The sequence below is a fragment of the Saccostrea cucullata genome, unplaced genomic scaffold (genome assembly GCF_032062105.1).
Source record: "Saccostrea cucullata isolate Sc308-1 unplaced genomic scaffold, CSIRO_AGI_Scuc_v1 ctg6766, whole genome shotgun sequence".
Classification (NCBI taxonomy): domain Eukaryota; kingdom Metazoa; phylum Mollusca; class Bivalvia; order Ostreida; family Ostreidae; genus Saccostrea; species Saccostrea cuccullata.
This window is the reverse complement of record NW_026928473.1, coordinates 1,650-16,300: the sequence shown is the minus strand read 5'-3', so window position 1 is coordinate 16,300 and position 14,651 is coordinate 1,650. Positions and strand designations below refer to the sequence as shown.

The window sequence follows — 14,651 nt, the reverse complement described above, 5'->3', positions numbered from 1 at the left end:
AGCAATTAAAACAGAAAAACATAGAAAACTAGTTTTCTGTGAACATCTTACCAACACTTTGTGAATCAAGATGGTCTGCTTGATTTGATACTTTTTCAATTGTCATTGAAAAGTATGCACCATATTATCGACGCTTGAAGCGCAGGGCTCGAGCTGTGATTCGCCATTGTCGCCAATTGCGAATTTTTTTCAAAAGTGGCGAAAAGAAAATCATAAGTGGCGAAAATGAATTTTTTAGATGTACCATGTACAAAATTTGTGTAGACCTGATTAGCTCCTTTGTTTATTCAATGTATACAGATAAGTCCCTCTGTTTATTTAATGCAGCAGAGGTGTGAAAACTGAAACCTACATGTAGGAAATCACGTCTCGCTTGAACGAACACAGCTGACTAGGTAATTAGCCTGGTGCAATTAAGGGTTACAAAATTGCTTGAAATAATATAATTTGGATTAAACAACGGGGATAAAGTGTTATAAGGAGATGAAGTTTGTAAATAAAAGATTTTTATCAACAAAATATGGATCTATTTAGATCGTATTTTTAAAATCGAAAGTAGGGAAACATGACGAATATTGTAAAGAATGGCTTCAAATTTTACCTAATGAAAATTGAAAAATGTGCACATTATACCATAAACTGACATAGAGTGAAAAAGAAATTGGTTTGAAAACAGAATTATCTAAGAAGATTACACTGATTTATTTACATGAGCTTGCATATTAAACCCTGGAGTCTCCAAGTTGTTAAAATAAAGTCAAGTTTTAAACCTAATTTTTATTACTTTTTGATAACTTCTTTTCACAATTAATTAATGAAATGATGAAGATTTCCATTTCTAAAAATATGTCATACCCCCTTTCTCAGGCAAAACAAAAAATATAAATCATGAGGAGATTTTCTGTCAAGAGTTGGCTGATATCAATTCAATATCAAATTAATTGTATAATTCCAACAGTAGTTTTTTTTTTTAAATGGATACTATCATAAGATTTGAACATCACAATTTTAAAACAATGTCTGTGATATATTTAATAAAAAAAATTGAATAACATAAAGTGCATTGCATTGTCGAGAAATCAGATGTAAGTATGCCTTTCCTTTTGTCGCGAAAAGTGGCGAAAAACATTTTTGGTCCAGTGGGAGCCCTGCTTGAAGATGCAAGAAATTAAAGCACTAGTACTGTTTCTTGTACATCAGTCACTGTATTTATCAAAATATGATGGATAGGAGTTCAAACTTAAAACAGAGTTATGTGAGGCCTTTAACTTTGGCTCTTCAAAGTTCAAAATATGATGTATACAAAGCCCATGATGACGCACAGAATTGCAAGAAAGTTCTTAATGATCAGCATTGTGAGGAAGTTTTTCAGAGATGTATATAGTCAAAGACAGCAGAGCAAAAGTTGTTCTTGTTTATTTATATTTTATTCATATAAATTATAAAGCGTTCATGTAGAATGTGCGTTTCGAAGTTTGCTTTTAAGGATAAACGATGCTAAACATAATATTTAGTAAAAAAAAAAATAATTCCTACGTTCGGGTTTTTCTTTCGACGCCGCCATATCGAAACTCTAGTTATCCTACTGTATGGCTGGGTTAGCTTGGGTAGAGTTCATAAGGTCATATGACGTATTTTGAGTAGTAACTATGAAATTCAAGTAACTCGAGTACGTACTCGGATACGAATCGAAGTCGCCCCAAGAGTTTTGTCTCACTAGACCAGTCTTTTAAGTCAAGCTACAACCCTAGTAACGACTTTAAGATATGCCGCTAATATACGAGACCATTTGCAAAAATTCAACATACATCACAGAATTATCTCTAATTTTAACTTGTATAAGTTTTTTTGGTATGATTGTTGACTAGGTTGAAGAATTTTCACAGTCAGATATAACCCTTTAGTACTATTACGGTACTTTATTCGAAAGTTGGAATTTTATATACATTGTTTACGAATCAGAGATCATCATCATCAGTGAATACAACATGAGCAGGGGAATTGGCCCAGAACATGTGCTTCTTCATCCTCATTACAAAAGGGGTTTATCAATAATAAGGGTCTCTTTGAAAAAATAACGTGTTAATTTAAATCATAACAGTGATAAAAATATTTTATTATCCGTTAATCAATTAATTGGAGATTCAGAAACAAATTAGAGAATTTACTTTTTTACTCGTATTTAAAAAGTTTTATTGTGCTAAAGAATGATATGGAGATAACGAAAAGTATTCAATCTCAAAGTCCATTAAACAATATACAAAATAAGAGCAGAGCAAACACGGACCTCCGAAACATCAGAGGTGGGATCAGGTGCCATGGAGGAGTGAGCATCCCCTGCCGACCGGTCACACCCGCCGTGTGCTCGTTGTGATGATCAGGAAATAACGGAAAGAATCCGTCGTCAATTCAGTGTATAAATAATGGACTAACAATTGGAATGAAAAACGTCAGTCAGCATTTGATTCAATGATAAATTGTATTTGCTGACAAGGTCATTGTACGAGGGTTGATCCAAAAGTAATGTCACAACTTCGATAAAATCACTATTCGTCGACGTAAAACAATAAAATTATAAATGATTAAAGCTACATTTATTTCAAATCAGACCTGAAAATTTCAATTCAACATGATTTATACTTTTCAAAATATCGGATTATATACAACGTGCGATTATGGTAGTCGCCGCAGCTAAATAACGTCATATGACGGATACGCGCCGTCATACATTTAAACGCTTCCCTTCGTTTCATAAAAAATATTTGAAATTTGATATCCACGAACACGCTCACAAATTTCACTTTCTTACCCTTAGTACCCATCGTACACGGCACTCTTTTTATAATTAATTCTGTCAAAATTCATTGAACAGTAGTAAAAGACCAACTTAAAATTTCACACATCGCTCTATCCGTCTGTCTTTTTGACAACGTCACGCACCATTGAACATTTCCGTCCGCTCTCCCCTGTTTTGGTTTTCTTGTCATCTGTTGAGCATTTAATGACCCATCACCTACCGAAAATCGCTGAAACCATCTAAACAAGTCTCTTATCTACATTCTTTCATCTGTGGGTCTAGTGAATCAATGTAACTGTCTATACTGGCGAGTTCTCCATTTTGAAGCACAAATGCTTTACAGTTTGTTTTGGCTTTTTTTGTCTATTTTGACATTTCCTGTTTTCAATGCACCGGAATAAATCAACGATGTTTTTTCATAAAAAATAGCAGTGATGTCATATAATTTTCAAATTAAGATGTAAATTTTTGGCTTTTAAAGTATTTTGCGGTTAGGTGCTTTTAAAAGATGCTTTTTAAGTGTTTGTCTTTTTTATACTAAGAAAAGTACACTTTGATTTGTGACGTTCGGTTTTGACGCGGCGACACCCCCTATCTTATATGTTTTAAACATCTATAAAATAAATTCAGTTAAACATTATTGAATGAAAAATTAAAGTTTAATTAAATTTATATTTGTGCATCTTTTGGTATATAATATTTGATAATATGACGCCAAATATAAAAGATATGGAAACTGTGACATAACTTTTGGATCAATCCTTGTATCTACCGTAGAACTTACGAAATGATGACTTTAAACGAGACTGTTGATATTCTTGTTTCGTGAACTTGCTTGTCAATAATTTACCTCGTTTAAGAAATTATTCATACGTAGAGCATGCTCTTGCGTATCGAATCAACTGAGATATATACACTCCGTATGCAGGTGATTAAGGTATATTGCTGCATAAGTAAGGGAAGTTGACGATAGAAAAGTTAAAGTCATCACGTTTATCATATAGCTTGGTTGTAAGATTACCATTAGTGTCTCTTTCAAGTAAAATATCCAAGTATGAAGCAGAAGTGTCAGACTCTATGGTATCTTTTATCTCAAGCTCACAAGGATATATCGTTTCGACGTAGGAATGGAAATTATCATTATTAATTGATAATACATCGTCGATATATCTTAATGTCGAGTTGAAGGCCACAGCAAGTGTTCTCTTCTTTTCACGCATAAGATTTTGCATAAATTCTAAAGGGATTTTTTGTTAATTGAGAAATAAAAATGATATCTTGAATTTATTTTCATTTTTTGATTCTTAAGAAATTTATAATCATCAAAGAACTTTCAAGGATTTTTTAAATCGCTAGCAATTGCCTTATTTTTGCATGTGTAGTCTTCTACAGTTTTGACAATTTTCTCTAATATTTTTTTTAATTCATTATCTGTTTTAGGTCCTAGAAGACTTTTACGTTTTCATGCATGACATATTTTTAAGACGAATGCAGCCCTCAAATGCCAATTGATTTCTTAATGATCAAAGTTGCAATCTTTAATTATCTCTAAACATATATAATTAATAAAACCCTTTCTGAAATCCCATGAACATTGATTAAATATTAATAGCCTAACAAGGAACACCTTAAACAGTGATAAATGGGGCCTAAATGAGTGTCTATGTTTTTGCTACATCATCGGTTTTGTTATTTTGTTTCAGAGGCAATTATCATACATCAATAAATAAAGGATACATAATAAAATTTTATAAAGATTATTTAAAGAGTTTTCTGTCTTCCATTGATTTCTTTAGTCTGTATGTAATACCTATTACTCTGTTAACTATATATGTTATGTCAACGATGAAGCTAGATTTTGGAAATTATTATTTATTTGATCAAAGTTTTCTATCTTCTAGAATATTGTATCATTAGTCATTAGAATAGCGCCAGATTGTATTCATTTATTGAAATATTTGTATGTGAAAGTATCTACTAAAAGTTTTTTTTTCTCTTATTGCAATAACAAAATAATTTTTAAAGAAAGGAATCTAGTGTACAGTCAAAGATTTAAGGAATGATTGTAAATGTTTGTCTATTAAAACCATATAGGTAATATAATACATGTATTTGTAGTTTTTGAATTTTTTTTGTCTTATGCATGACCTCAAGTATTCAGAGAATGTCCCAGATACTTTTCTCCATGAAACAGGTTTGTCGGAGAATACTAAAAACTAAAAAAGCATTTAAGTTACTTAATTATGAGCGTTGTGGGACGTAGTAATAAAAGTGATGCAGTAATATTCCAATATCTCCTACGATGGTTACTGTGCCTTCAAATTGATGATATACACGAGAGCATGTTGAGTTCCGAGAACGATCAATTTTTAAACCAAGACAGAAAATGGAAAAATGACTTGATGTTGAAGGACTTTCAAAATTTTCGTATAAAGTCAACATTTTGCAAATTTATGAAGATATAATGACTTTTTGAAATCATATTCTATAATTGGGTCCAATTTTACTGACTAACTATTTTGTTGTTAGGTTTTTTTTTACACTAGTTTTGACTTTAAAATGTTTACAAAATAAGGATTACGACGACCAGTCAAAAAAGGATGGGGATGCCTACTCCCCCTAGAGACCTCATTCCACCTCTGTTATTCCCGGAGTCCATTTTTGTTTATTTATTTGGTGGATGTTTGTGTCCTGGACTTAAGAGATCATTTTGATGTCGTAGCTTTTACTTTGGAACGTTTACTTTTTTTGATTTGTTATAAAATGTATACGAAGCATTCACGATATTATCACCAGTAACATAAATGACATATCAATGTGCAACACTTTCCGGAAAAAAAGAATTCTTGAAACAATTATCATAAAGTTTACTGGTACTTAAAATTTAAAATTTAAATAAAAATCGAATAAAATGATGTCCCGTTAATTATGAAGGAATTCCCATTTATGTTAAATTTACGATTAATTTTCTGCTATTTATTTTACTATGAAAATAAACAAGAGAAATAAAACAATTTGATGGGTTATTTTTTCTCTAATAGTCACATATATTTTTTTTTCTCAAAACAAATCGTCTACTCAAAAAGTCATATTGAAGAAATCATGATAACATATTCATTTACTAGCATTAAAGTGATTAGAGTTATTATGTAACAGACTCCAATCACTTTAATGCTATAATCTTCCCTATAAACTATGAGAACACCAGGGTTAAAAATAATAAGGATCTCTGATAATTTTACAAACAAACGATTTCTGTAAACTGTGTTTAAACTACATATATCTGAATCCCGGAAATTCAAGATTCAGGGGTTGGATCAGGTGCCAAGGAGTCATTTGTATTTACTAAGAAGACGCGCATACATAGTAAAATTTAATACACAAACGCAAAGGCCAAACAATTGGTATAAAACAAGTCAGCTCAAATAGGTTTCATTTACTAATATGTTTTTGAAAGCGAACAAAAAAAAACCCGAAATGCAATAAAAATTTAGAGCAGAGCAAATTAGGACTTCTAACAACAACAGAGGTGGGATTAGAGGGAGGAGTAAGCATACTCTGTCGATAAATTCACCACGTGTTCCTTGCTATATCGAGAAAACGGGAAAATCCGTAGACAACCCATTTAAAATAGCTGCCGAAGAATTTGTTACTGAAAAACTCTAATCAGCGGTCGACTTTAAGAATAACATTTTATAATTATTAGTACATTAAGCAAAAACTTATGCATCGAACCAGTTTGGGAGACAAAAATGCAATAAGAACAAAACAGTTCAAGTGAAGAATTAGAAATACTTTCTTTCTCATTTGCAATTAATAATTTATTTTTTAAGAGTACTTAGAGCACTATTAAGGTAGTGTCAGTAAATGCCTGCTGACAACCAATTAATAACTCGTAATAGAAATTAAAGGAGTTTTGAAATGTAATTAAACATTATTCTTTCTTTTCATGTATTTTAATCAATGTCAAATATTTCCGAATACCTCTATTTCACACACATGAAGTATGTCCTGGAATGAATCATTACGGTTACACTTTTACCCATGGTTCCATTTTCACAAAAAAACAGGAAGCTGTCGCCATTATTTGCCGGTCCAGGATAAAAGCCACATGAATACTTTTGACCATTCTCTGGCTTGTTGACATTTACAGAAACATCATGTAATCATTTCTTATAAAAATACAATACGAGATGGGAAGATAAACTTTATTTAATTTCCCTTGTATCATTTTTTTAAGACATGAGGTTGAATATTGTTTGCTATCTCCATATATTTACATTTGCTGTGTTTTTCTACTGAGCCAACTATAAAATTGATTTGAATTTCGTTTTCATGTATACTCACGCGTAGAAATATACACGGAGAACAATAAGTCTACAGTGACGCCAGTAAGAATGCTAAGATAAAGGGCAGCAATAAATTCATATATTGAGTAAATTATTGGTGCTTCCAAACATTCACATTGATAATATATGGAATGTTTTAAAGTTTTTTGTGAGTTATTGGTGTGTAAATCACACAGACTTGTCATGAAGGTATATTTCTTGAAGCACACAAGCGCTTCATAGAATATCTACATCACATTTAAAGAATTTAAGTTTTTTCAAAAATATGATTAAAGAAGATACTGTTTTGTCTTTAATTAAAAGCCTATTATTGTAATGTTTAAAAAGTTATGAAAGTGGCTGTTATATATTAGTTGGGTAGATGAATATGATTAATCATTAAAGAATATGACATGAAGGAGGATCATTCTGGAAACATGTTATTAGTTTAGTAAATCTCTAAGATTCATGCAGAAAAGCCTCATAATGACTCATTTCTCACATATTTGTTTTCAGAAGAAAATATTACAAGGTTAAGATATTATACAGTATTTTTGTTACTTTTTATAATAAACTTTAATATGCTAACAAAGGAATCGACGAAGTGAATATGGTATTCTTTGCCACAACAGATCCAGATTTTTATGCCACCATATTTCAAGTTGAAGATCATTCACAACTTGTATTTCTTACACATATGGATCGAATTTTGCTTTCTATATCTTTAAATACAAAAAAACCCTCTTTAGTATATATATATAATGGACATCTAAAACATAATTCTCCAAAATGTTCATGTTCTTCTTTACCCTACAACCATAGTCCTGCGAACATATCAGTTCTCGTAGTTTATTATAGTTAAAAATGAGGACCTTATTCCACGTAGTTTAAAAGGACCAAATTTCGTCTAAAAGACCCCTTCGTTCCGGAGAAACTTAGAAAAGAAAATACTCAAAAAGGAAAATTTATTTAAAAACGGTACAATTCATCTTTTAAGTATGTGTCATTGGTGGCAATGTATTTATTCTAAAAATCTGCATTTAACAATAGTTCTCAAACGAACATTATCTTATTTTTTTTAGCTACATAAACTATGATAATTCAATTATATAATGGATGAATTCATTCATCTTATGATTCCAATAACACGAAGGTCTTTAACAAATACAGCTCGCTTTTAATTTGCTTTTAACATCGTTAATGCACGTGAAAATATTCTTCACAAAGAGGTCTATAGTATGTTTATCTTCATTTGTATATCCTTTCATTGTTTTTCATTATCCTCGTTCTATTCTCGAAATGTCTTGTGTAAAGATTTATGAATATCAAAGGTGGGAATTATGTTACAGATTTTTGTGTTTATATGTTACCACGTATTTGATGCAGTGTTAATGTTTCCCGAAAACCTCTACCTCACACACATGGAGAATACTCTTTTGTCCATTTCTATCATTCATGATAATTGTCACACTTTCACCCACGGCACCATTCTCACAAAGAAACAGGATGCGATCTCCATTTGAAGCTGGTCCAGGAAAGAAGCCACAAGAAAATTTTTGCACACTTTGTGGTTCGTTGACATTTACAGAAACATCGTGGAATCGCCCTCCTACAACGAAAGTACAAGAAAACAAATTTTTAAAAAATAATGGTTGTCTTAAATGTGTATTTTGGCATAAACTTTTGAATGACAATCGTCTTAAAATTGAAAAAAGAGGTTTATGTATCAATAAAGGATATGGAGATAACAAACAGTATTTAATATCATAGTCAATAAAACGATACAAATTTGGATTCACGCAAATTTGGAGCAGAGCAAACATGGACCTCCAAAACATCAAATGAAGGATCAGGAGCCATGGAGGAGTACGCATCCCCTGCCGATCTGTAACAGCCGCCGTGAGCTCCTTGTCATGATCAGGAAATAACGGAAAAACCCGTCGTCAATCCAGTGTATAAATAATGGACTAACAATAAGTATGAAAATGTTAGTCAGCATTTGACTCATTGATAAATTGTTTTTGCTGACGGAAGAATTATATTAACAATAGAAATTACGAAATGATGACTTTAAACAAGAGAGCTAAAATTCTTGCTTCATCAATTTTCCTGTCGATAACTTACACTGTTTTAGAATTTGTTCACAAGTAGAGCCTGCTCTAGCGTCTCAACCTAGATATATAGACTCCGTATGCAGTGATGAATGCAATAGAAGTTCGCTGTATGGTTTATTCATAGTGTAGATAAAAGCCACCTTGGGTGACTTGAATTTAAAGTATCAAACAATGGAATGTGATTTTTATATATAAAATTAATGGAGATATTCGAGCAAAAAGATCCATAAAACATTACAAAAAGGAGCAGAACACTCACCCCCAAACATTATAAAAATTGTAAAAATTTATTTGATACAGTATACTAGTATGTACTAAAACAAGATTATTCATAACGATTTTATGTGTCTAATAATCTTTGTGTTTCATGATTTAAATTTTGATAGATAAGATAAGTTATCCGTGTCAGACTTAACAGATTCTTAATTTTTAGCTTTGATGGTGTTCATTTATATTTTTTTTAATAAACTATTTAACAACTGTTCGATAATAATACTAATTACTTTTAGTCACAGTATAACATACCCTTTTGTAAAAGTGTTAACTTTATATTTTTAAAACATTTTCCAACTGTAACTCTCTTCTTCTTTTTAAGATTATTATGTACCTTCATATTTAGAAGAGGTCTGAAAAAAAAACTGCGGTAAAAATACACCACGTGCTGCTATCCATGAATTGCTTTCATGGTTCTTTACACTCCTTTTAAAGACAACAGTGCCATGTTTTAAACTTGAAATAACAATTTACAAGTGCAAAATGTAGACATTTTCTCAACAAATTGTTGTAGAGTGAATTTTAATGCACACTTTGTATATTTTTATGGACTTCTGTAGTTGCGCAGTTCTAAAGAGCATATCAAAAGCATTTTTCTGTTAAAATATTGATTATATATACAAAACATGCAGTTAATGCTGCATATTTATTGTATCTTTATTATTAGGACTTGAATTTTGATCAAAATATAATGTATTTTAGCCATTTGAACAAATGTTTAAATTTTGTTTTTATTGCTGTAAAGGTGTCAGTCACTTGTGATTTTAAGTATGTAAACTATGGAGATTACGAACAGTATTCGAGCTCAAAGGTCCATTAAACATAACCAGAATAAAGGAGCAGATCAAATACAGACCTCAAAAACATTAGAGGTGGGATCACGTGAAAGTCAGTCAGCAATTGTCTTAATAATTGATTATTTTTTCTGACAAGATTATTATTATACCTTAGTTCTTCTGATATAATGACTTTAAACTAGACTGTTGATAGTCTTACGTCATCAACTTGTTTGTCAATAACATACCTTCTTTTAGAAATTGTTCATACGTAAAAGTTTGATATCAAATGATGGAGCTTTAAGATATAACGACTGCTAAAATATTTAAGTAATTTGAACTTTAATGTACAGGTATATGTACAGGAAAGTGATTTATCCATCGAAGATAGACAATGAGTATTGGCCTTTACGGGAAACTGTTTTATATCTTTATTTTCCAATATATAAATCTTTTATAGTTTGGCTCTCGGCTTTTCATCACTGATTCCCCATTTATTTTTTGTATGATTATGGTGTACGGATTATTACCAAAATCCTTATATTGACATTGAAAAAAGACCAGGAACGTTGCAATGGCATTACACAAAAGATCTTTAAACAAATCCATTATTTTTGGTATTTATATGAAAGCAATCTCTAATAGTGCAAGTTAATGTTGTTGATGTTCCACGGAGGAAAAGCGGAATTGATTACTTTGCTTTAAAGTCAAATAGAAGTTCAAAGATGGATATCATGCATATGAAAGATACGAAATGAAATGTTTGTACAATAAGGAGTTATTGTTTTTGCCATTGAAAGGTTTATGGTCACAAGGTATGCATTTTCTGCCTGTATATCGCAGATAGTTAAACAGGACACAATGTTAACGGTAAAAAACTGAAACAAAGTAAAAACAAAGGAATTTCTCATCAGTTACATGATACATGATGCAACTATATAACTATAAATGTAACATAAACTGTGTTATAAGTTGTGAATAAAAATATTAAAAAGATAAATAGAAAAATTTGTCACTATTAAATCCAAAATATAAAGATTTGACACGAAGGGGTTTCCATAGAAAAATGTTATAAGCGTACTCCACGTTGAATATTAATAATATATTGATAAACTCGATTTTATCCTCTTAACAAAATCAATTTATAATAAATAATCAAAATATTACTTATAAAAACGATCATTTTTCTATTATCAATTTCCGTTACGTATGCATCAATATACCTTCATCACCTGCATATGGAGTGTATATATCTCAAATGATTCCATACGCAAGAGCATGCTCTTCATGAACAATTTCTAAAACGAGGTAAATTATTGACAAGCAAGTTGATGAAACAAAAATATCAACAGTCATCATTTCGTAAGTTTTATAGTCGATACAATGACCTTGTCAGCAAATACAATTTATCATTGAGACAAATGCTGTCTGACGTTTTTCATTCTTATTGTTAGTCAATTTTTTGTACACTGAATTAACAACGGAATTTCCGTAATTTTTTTATCTTGACAAGAGGCACACGGCGGGTGTCAGCAGGGAATGCTCACTCCTCCGTGGCACCTGATCTTTCCTCTGATGTTTCTGAGGTTCGTCTTTGCTCTGTCCCTATTTTGTGTTGATTGATGGATTTTGACATTGTAAACTGTTCGTTATCTCCATATCCTTATTCTAATAAACAAATTACAAACATTTCATACAAAAACACTTTGAATATAATAAATATACGTGTAATAACCATAAACAGCACATATTTACTTACAGTGTATGGCAGCTTAATTTAAAAAAATCAAGATAAACGGCAAGGGTCTCATTGTGTGGGTCACACAAAGGAAATTAACACAGGAAGTGAAGAAGTTAGGAAAAATAACTCCGGACTTACAAATAAAAAGATAACTCTTGAAATTATTATATAGATTACTATTTGATTAAGAATGATTACTCTAGCTCTGAAATACTTACAGTAATTTAGTTAAGGAATGACTCTAATTCTTGGCCAAATTATTCGATTATAACCTGGTTTGGGTCAGTTTACGCTTTATAATACGCGAAGCGGATTATAAAAAAGCGTAAACTGACCCAAACCATATTATACTCGATAATTTGGCTAAGAATTAGAGTCATTCCTTATAATTTAATTTTAAAATAATTAAACAACTGGGGATGTAAAATTGTGTTGTTTTTATGAGTTCAAATTTACCGCGCAATAATACAACCGTAGTAACGGAAGTGATGGGAAGCGAGGGGAGGTAAAAACTGATACATAGAGCTAGCAGCCATGATGCTTGTTTACATGAGGTAAGATCGATCAAGTGTTTGAAGTTAAAGGTACATTTATCAAATCTGGAATTTTCTATGAATCCCAAGGACTGGAAATGAGGGGATTGATGGATACAGATGATTCAGCTGGTTGTCAAGGGGGTGTGTCCCCATACCAAACCAGATTATACAAAATGTTATGCGTTCCTTTTTGGAAATCAACCAATGAGAGGCAAGAATACAAACAAAATTAAATTATTACAATATATGAACATATAATTTTAATGTTCCTAAACATTACAATGAAGTCTATGTTCTTTGGCCAATCAAAGCCCGATTTTACATTGTGATTTAAAAAACGTTGAAGGATTTTTTTTTTTATGTAGAGAGAAATACATACATGCCTTTAGTAAATTCAAAGAAAGGGATATTTTTTTAAATAAAGAGGAAAGAAATTAAAGTTAAAATTTGGCTTTGAAAGCGTGTTTAATTAAAAATCAAATCAAAAATTGATTAAAAATCAAATCGGAAAATGGGGGGTCAATACATTGTATGCCTCTTTTGGCAATACAGTACATTTAAATATGACCTTTGTGCACTGCTATCTTAATAAAACATTACATCTTTGACGTTTTCCATGATTTTTTTTTCCAAACAAAGCATGGAACAAAATAAGTCAATTTAAAAATATGCACTTAAAAAATGTGATTTAGAAAAAAATTCGAATCGTTTTGTATAATCAATTTTTTGACCTTTCTGCATTCACAAAATGTGATTTTTCTGGCATTAAAAATTTAAAAAGCTAGAATTTTTTTTTTAAATCTTACACTTTTGCTGAATTCATGCAGATAGGTCAAAGATAATATACATATTTAGGAAAGATCATTTATATATTATAGAAATGTGTAGGTATTTTTAAAATTTTATGTTAAAATTGGCTCAAGTTTTACCTGGATTTTCATAATACATTTACTATTTTTGTCAAAATTCGTTGAAAGAATTCATAAAAAATAATTTAAATGATGTTTCAGAACCAACATAACACATTTCATTCAAAGACAGCTTTTTCGTGTAACCAATAACCAGCATGGAAAAAAAGAAATATAAAACTTACAGTACAGTATAAAGTTCGAAAGGGAAAAAATTAAAACTCACCGCAACAATCACGTCTGTTGTATACAAGTACTTTTGATACGCTGGTAGTATTGGCCAGATCAATTCTTAACCACGGACTGAATTCAGCCATGCTGTGAGGTAATTTATATACTCCGCATTTTGTCACACCATCTACTGCAAATGCTGATCCAAACTGGGAAGCTTGAATACTACTTAAAACAGCCCCTGCTGCCACTGGATATGAAATACAACATAAACAATAAGAACATTTTGAAAGGAAACATTTGGATATAACGAACAGCATTCAAGATCATAAGTCCATAAAACAATACAAAATAGGAGCAGAGCAAACACGGATCTCCAAAACATCAAAGGTGGGATCAGGTGCCATGGAAGAGTGAGCATCCCCTGTCGACCGGTCGCACCAGCCGTGTGCTTTTTGTCGTGATCAAGAAGTAACGGACAAATTTGTCAATTTCATGTATACATAATGGACTAACGATTAGTATGAAAAATGGGAGTCCTACGGTGTATGTTATTTCAGAAATTATCACATCAACATAGATTGATTGATCGCTTTATTGTATATAGTTTTACGTCCTATTCGGTAATTTTTCACTCATGTCGAGAAGTCACAAATATAATAGTTAAAGGTTTAAAATTTTGACCTAAACTCGGCACTCAGGGTCATTGAGCATTGAGGGATTCTCTCCGTGCCAACACATATCGTGACACCGGGCCTCAGTTTTTCAGGTCTCATCCAAAGGGTCTGCAACTTGTAATTCAAAGTGCAGAGAGCATGGCGAAGTAACACTTAAATGCTACCCATTTTTATCGACTTTGGTCAGTCGAGACCTACCGATCACGGAGCGAGCGCTCTACCGACTGAAATACCATGAACGTTCATCAAAGTAGAACGGAAATGTAAATAATTCCAATCTCATTTCTAAACCTGCATAAAAACAGGTGAAGGAGGATATATTTGGTGATT

The 14,651-nt window shown here is 31.4% G+C and overlaps 1 protein-coding gene across 3 annotated transcripts; it reads right to left on the bottom strand.

Moving 5' to 3' along the window:
• Positions 1 to 8,118: 8,118 nt before the first annotated feature.
• Positions 8,119 to 13,846, bottom strand: LOC134277705 (fucolectin-6-like). Of its 3 annotated transcripts, none has more exons than XR_009994313.1 (2): positions 12,048 to 12,107; positions 8,119 to 8,734 (listed from the first exon to the last, which is right to left on the bottom strand). XR_009994313.1 is itself a non-coding variant. In XM_062760027.1 (2 exons), the coding sequence occupies exons 1-2, from the start codon at positions 13,788 to 13,790 to the stop codon at positions 8,514 to 8,516; spliced, it is 312 nt and encodes a 103-aa protein (XP_062616011.1). In that variant the 5' UTR covers positions 13,791 to 13,846; the 3' UTR covers positions 8,119 to 8,513. The 3 variants fall into 3 exon arrangements, 1 of the variants encoding a protein (XP_062616011.1); XR_009994314.1 differs by lacking the exon at positions 12,048 to 12,107 and adding an exon at positions 9,250 to 9,308; XM_062760027.1 differs by lacking the exon at positions 12,048 to 12,107 and adding an exon at positions 13,700 to 13,846.
• Positions 13,847 to 14,651: the final 805 nt, after the last annotated feature.

Coding starts and splice junctions, on each gene's coding strand:
- LOC134277705 (XM_062760027.1), bottom strand. CDS start 13,790: ATGGCTGAATTCAGTCCGTGGTTAAGAATTGATCTGGCCAATACTACC. Junction 8,735..13,699: donor CAACAGACGTGATTGTTGCG/GTGAGTTTTAAT, acceptor CTTTCGTTGTAG/GAGGGCGATTCCACGATGTT.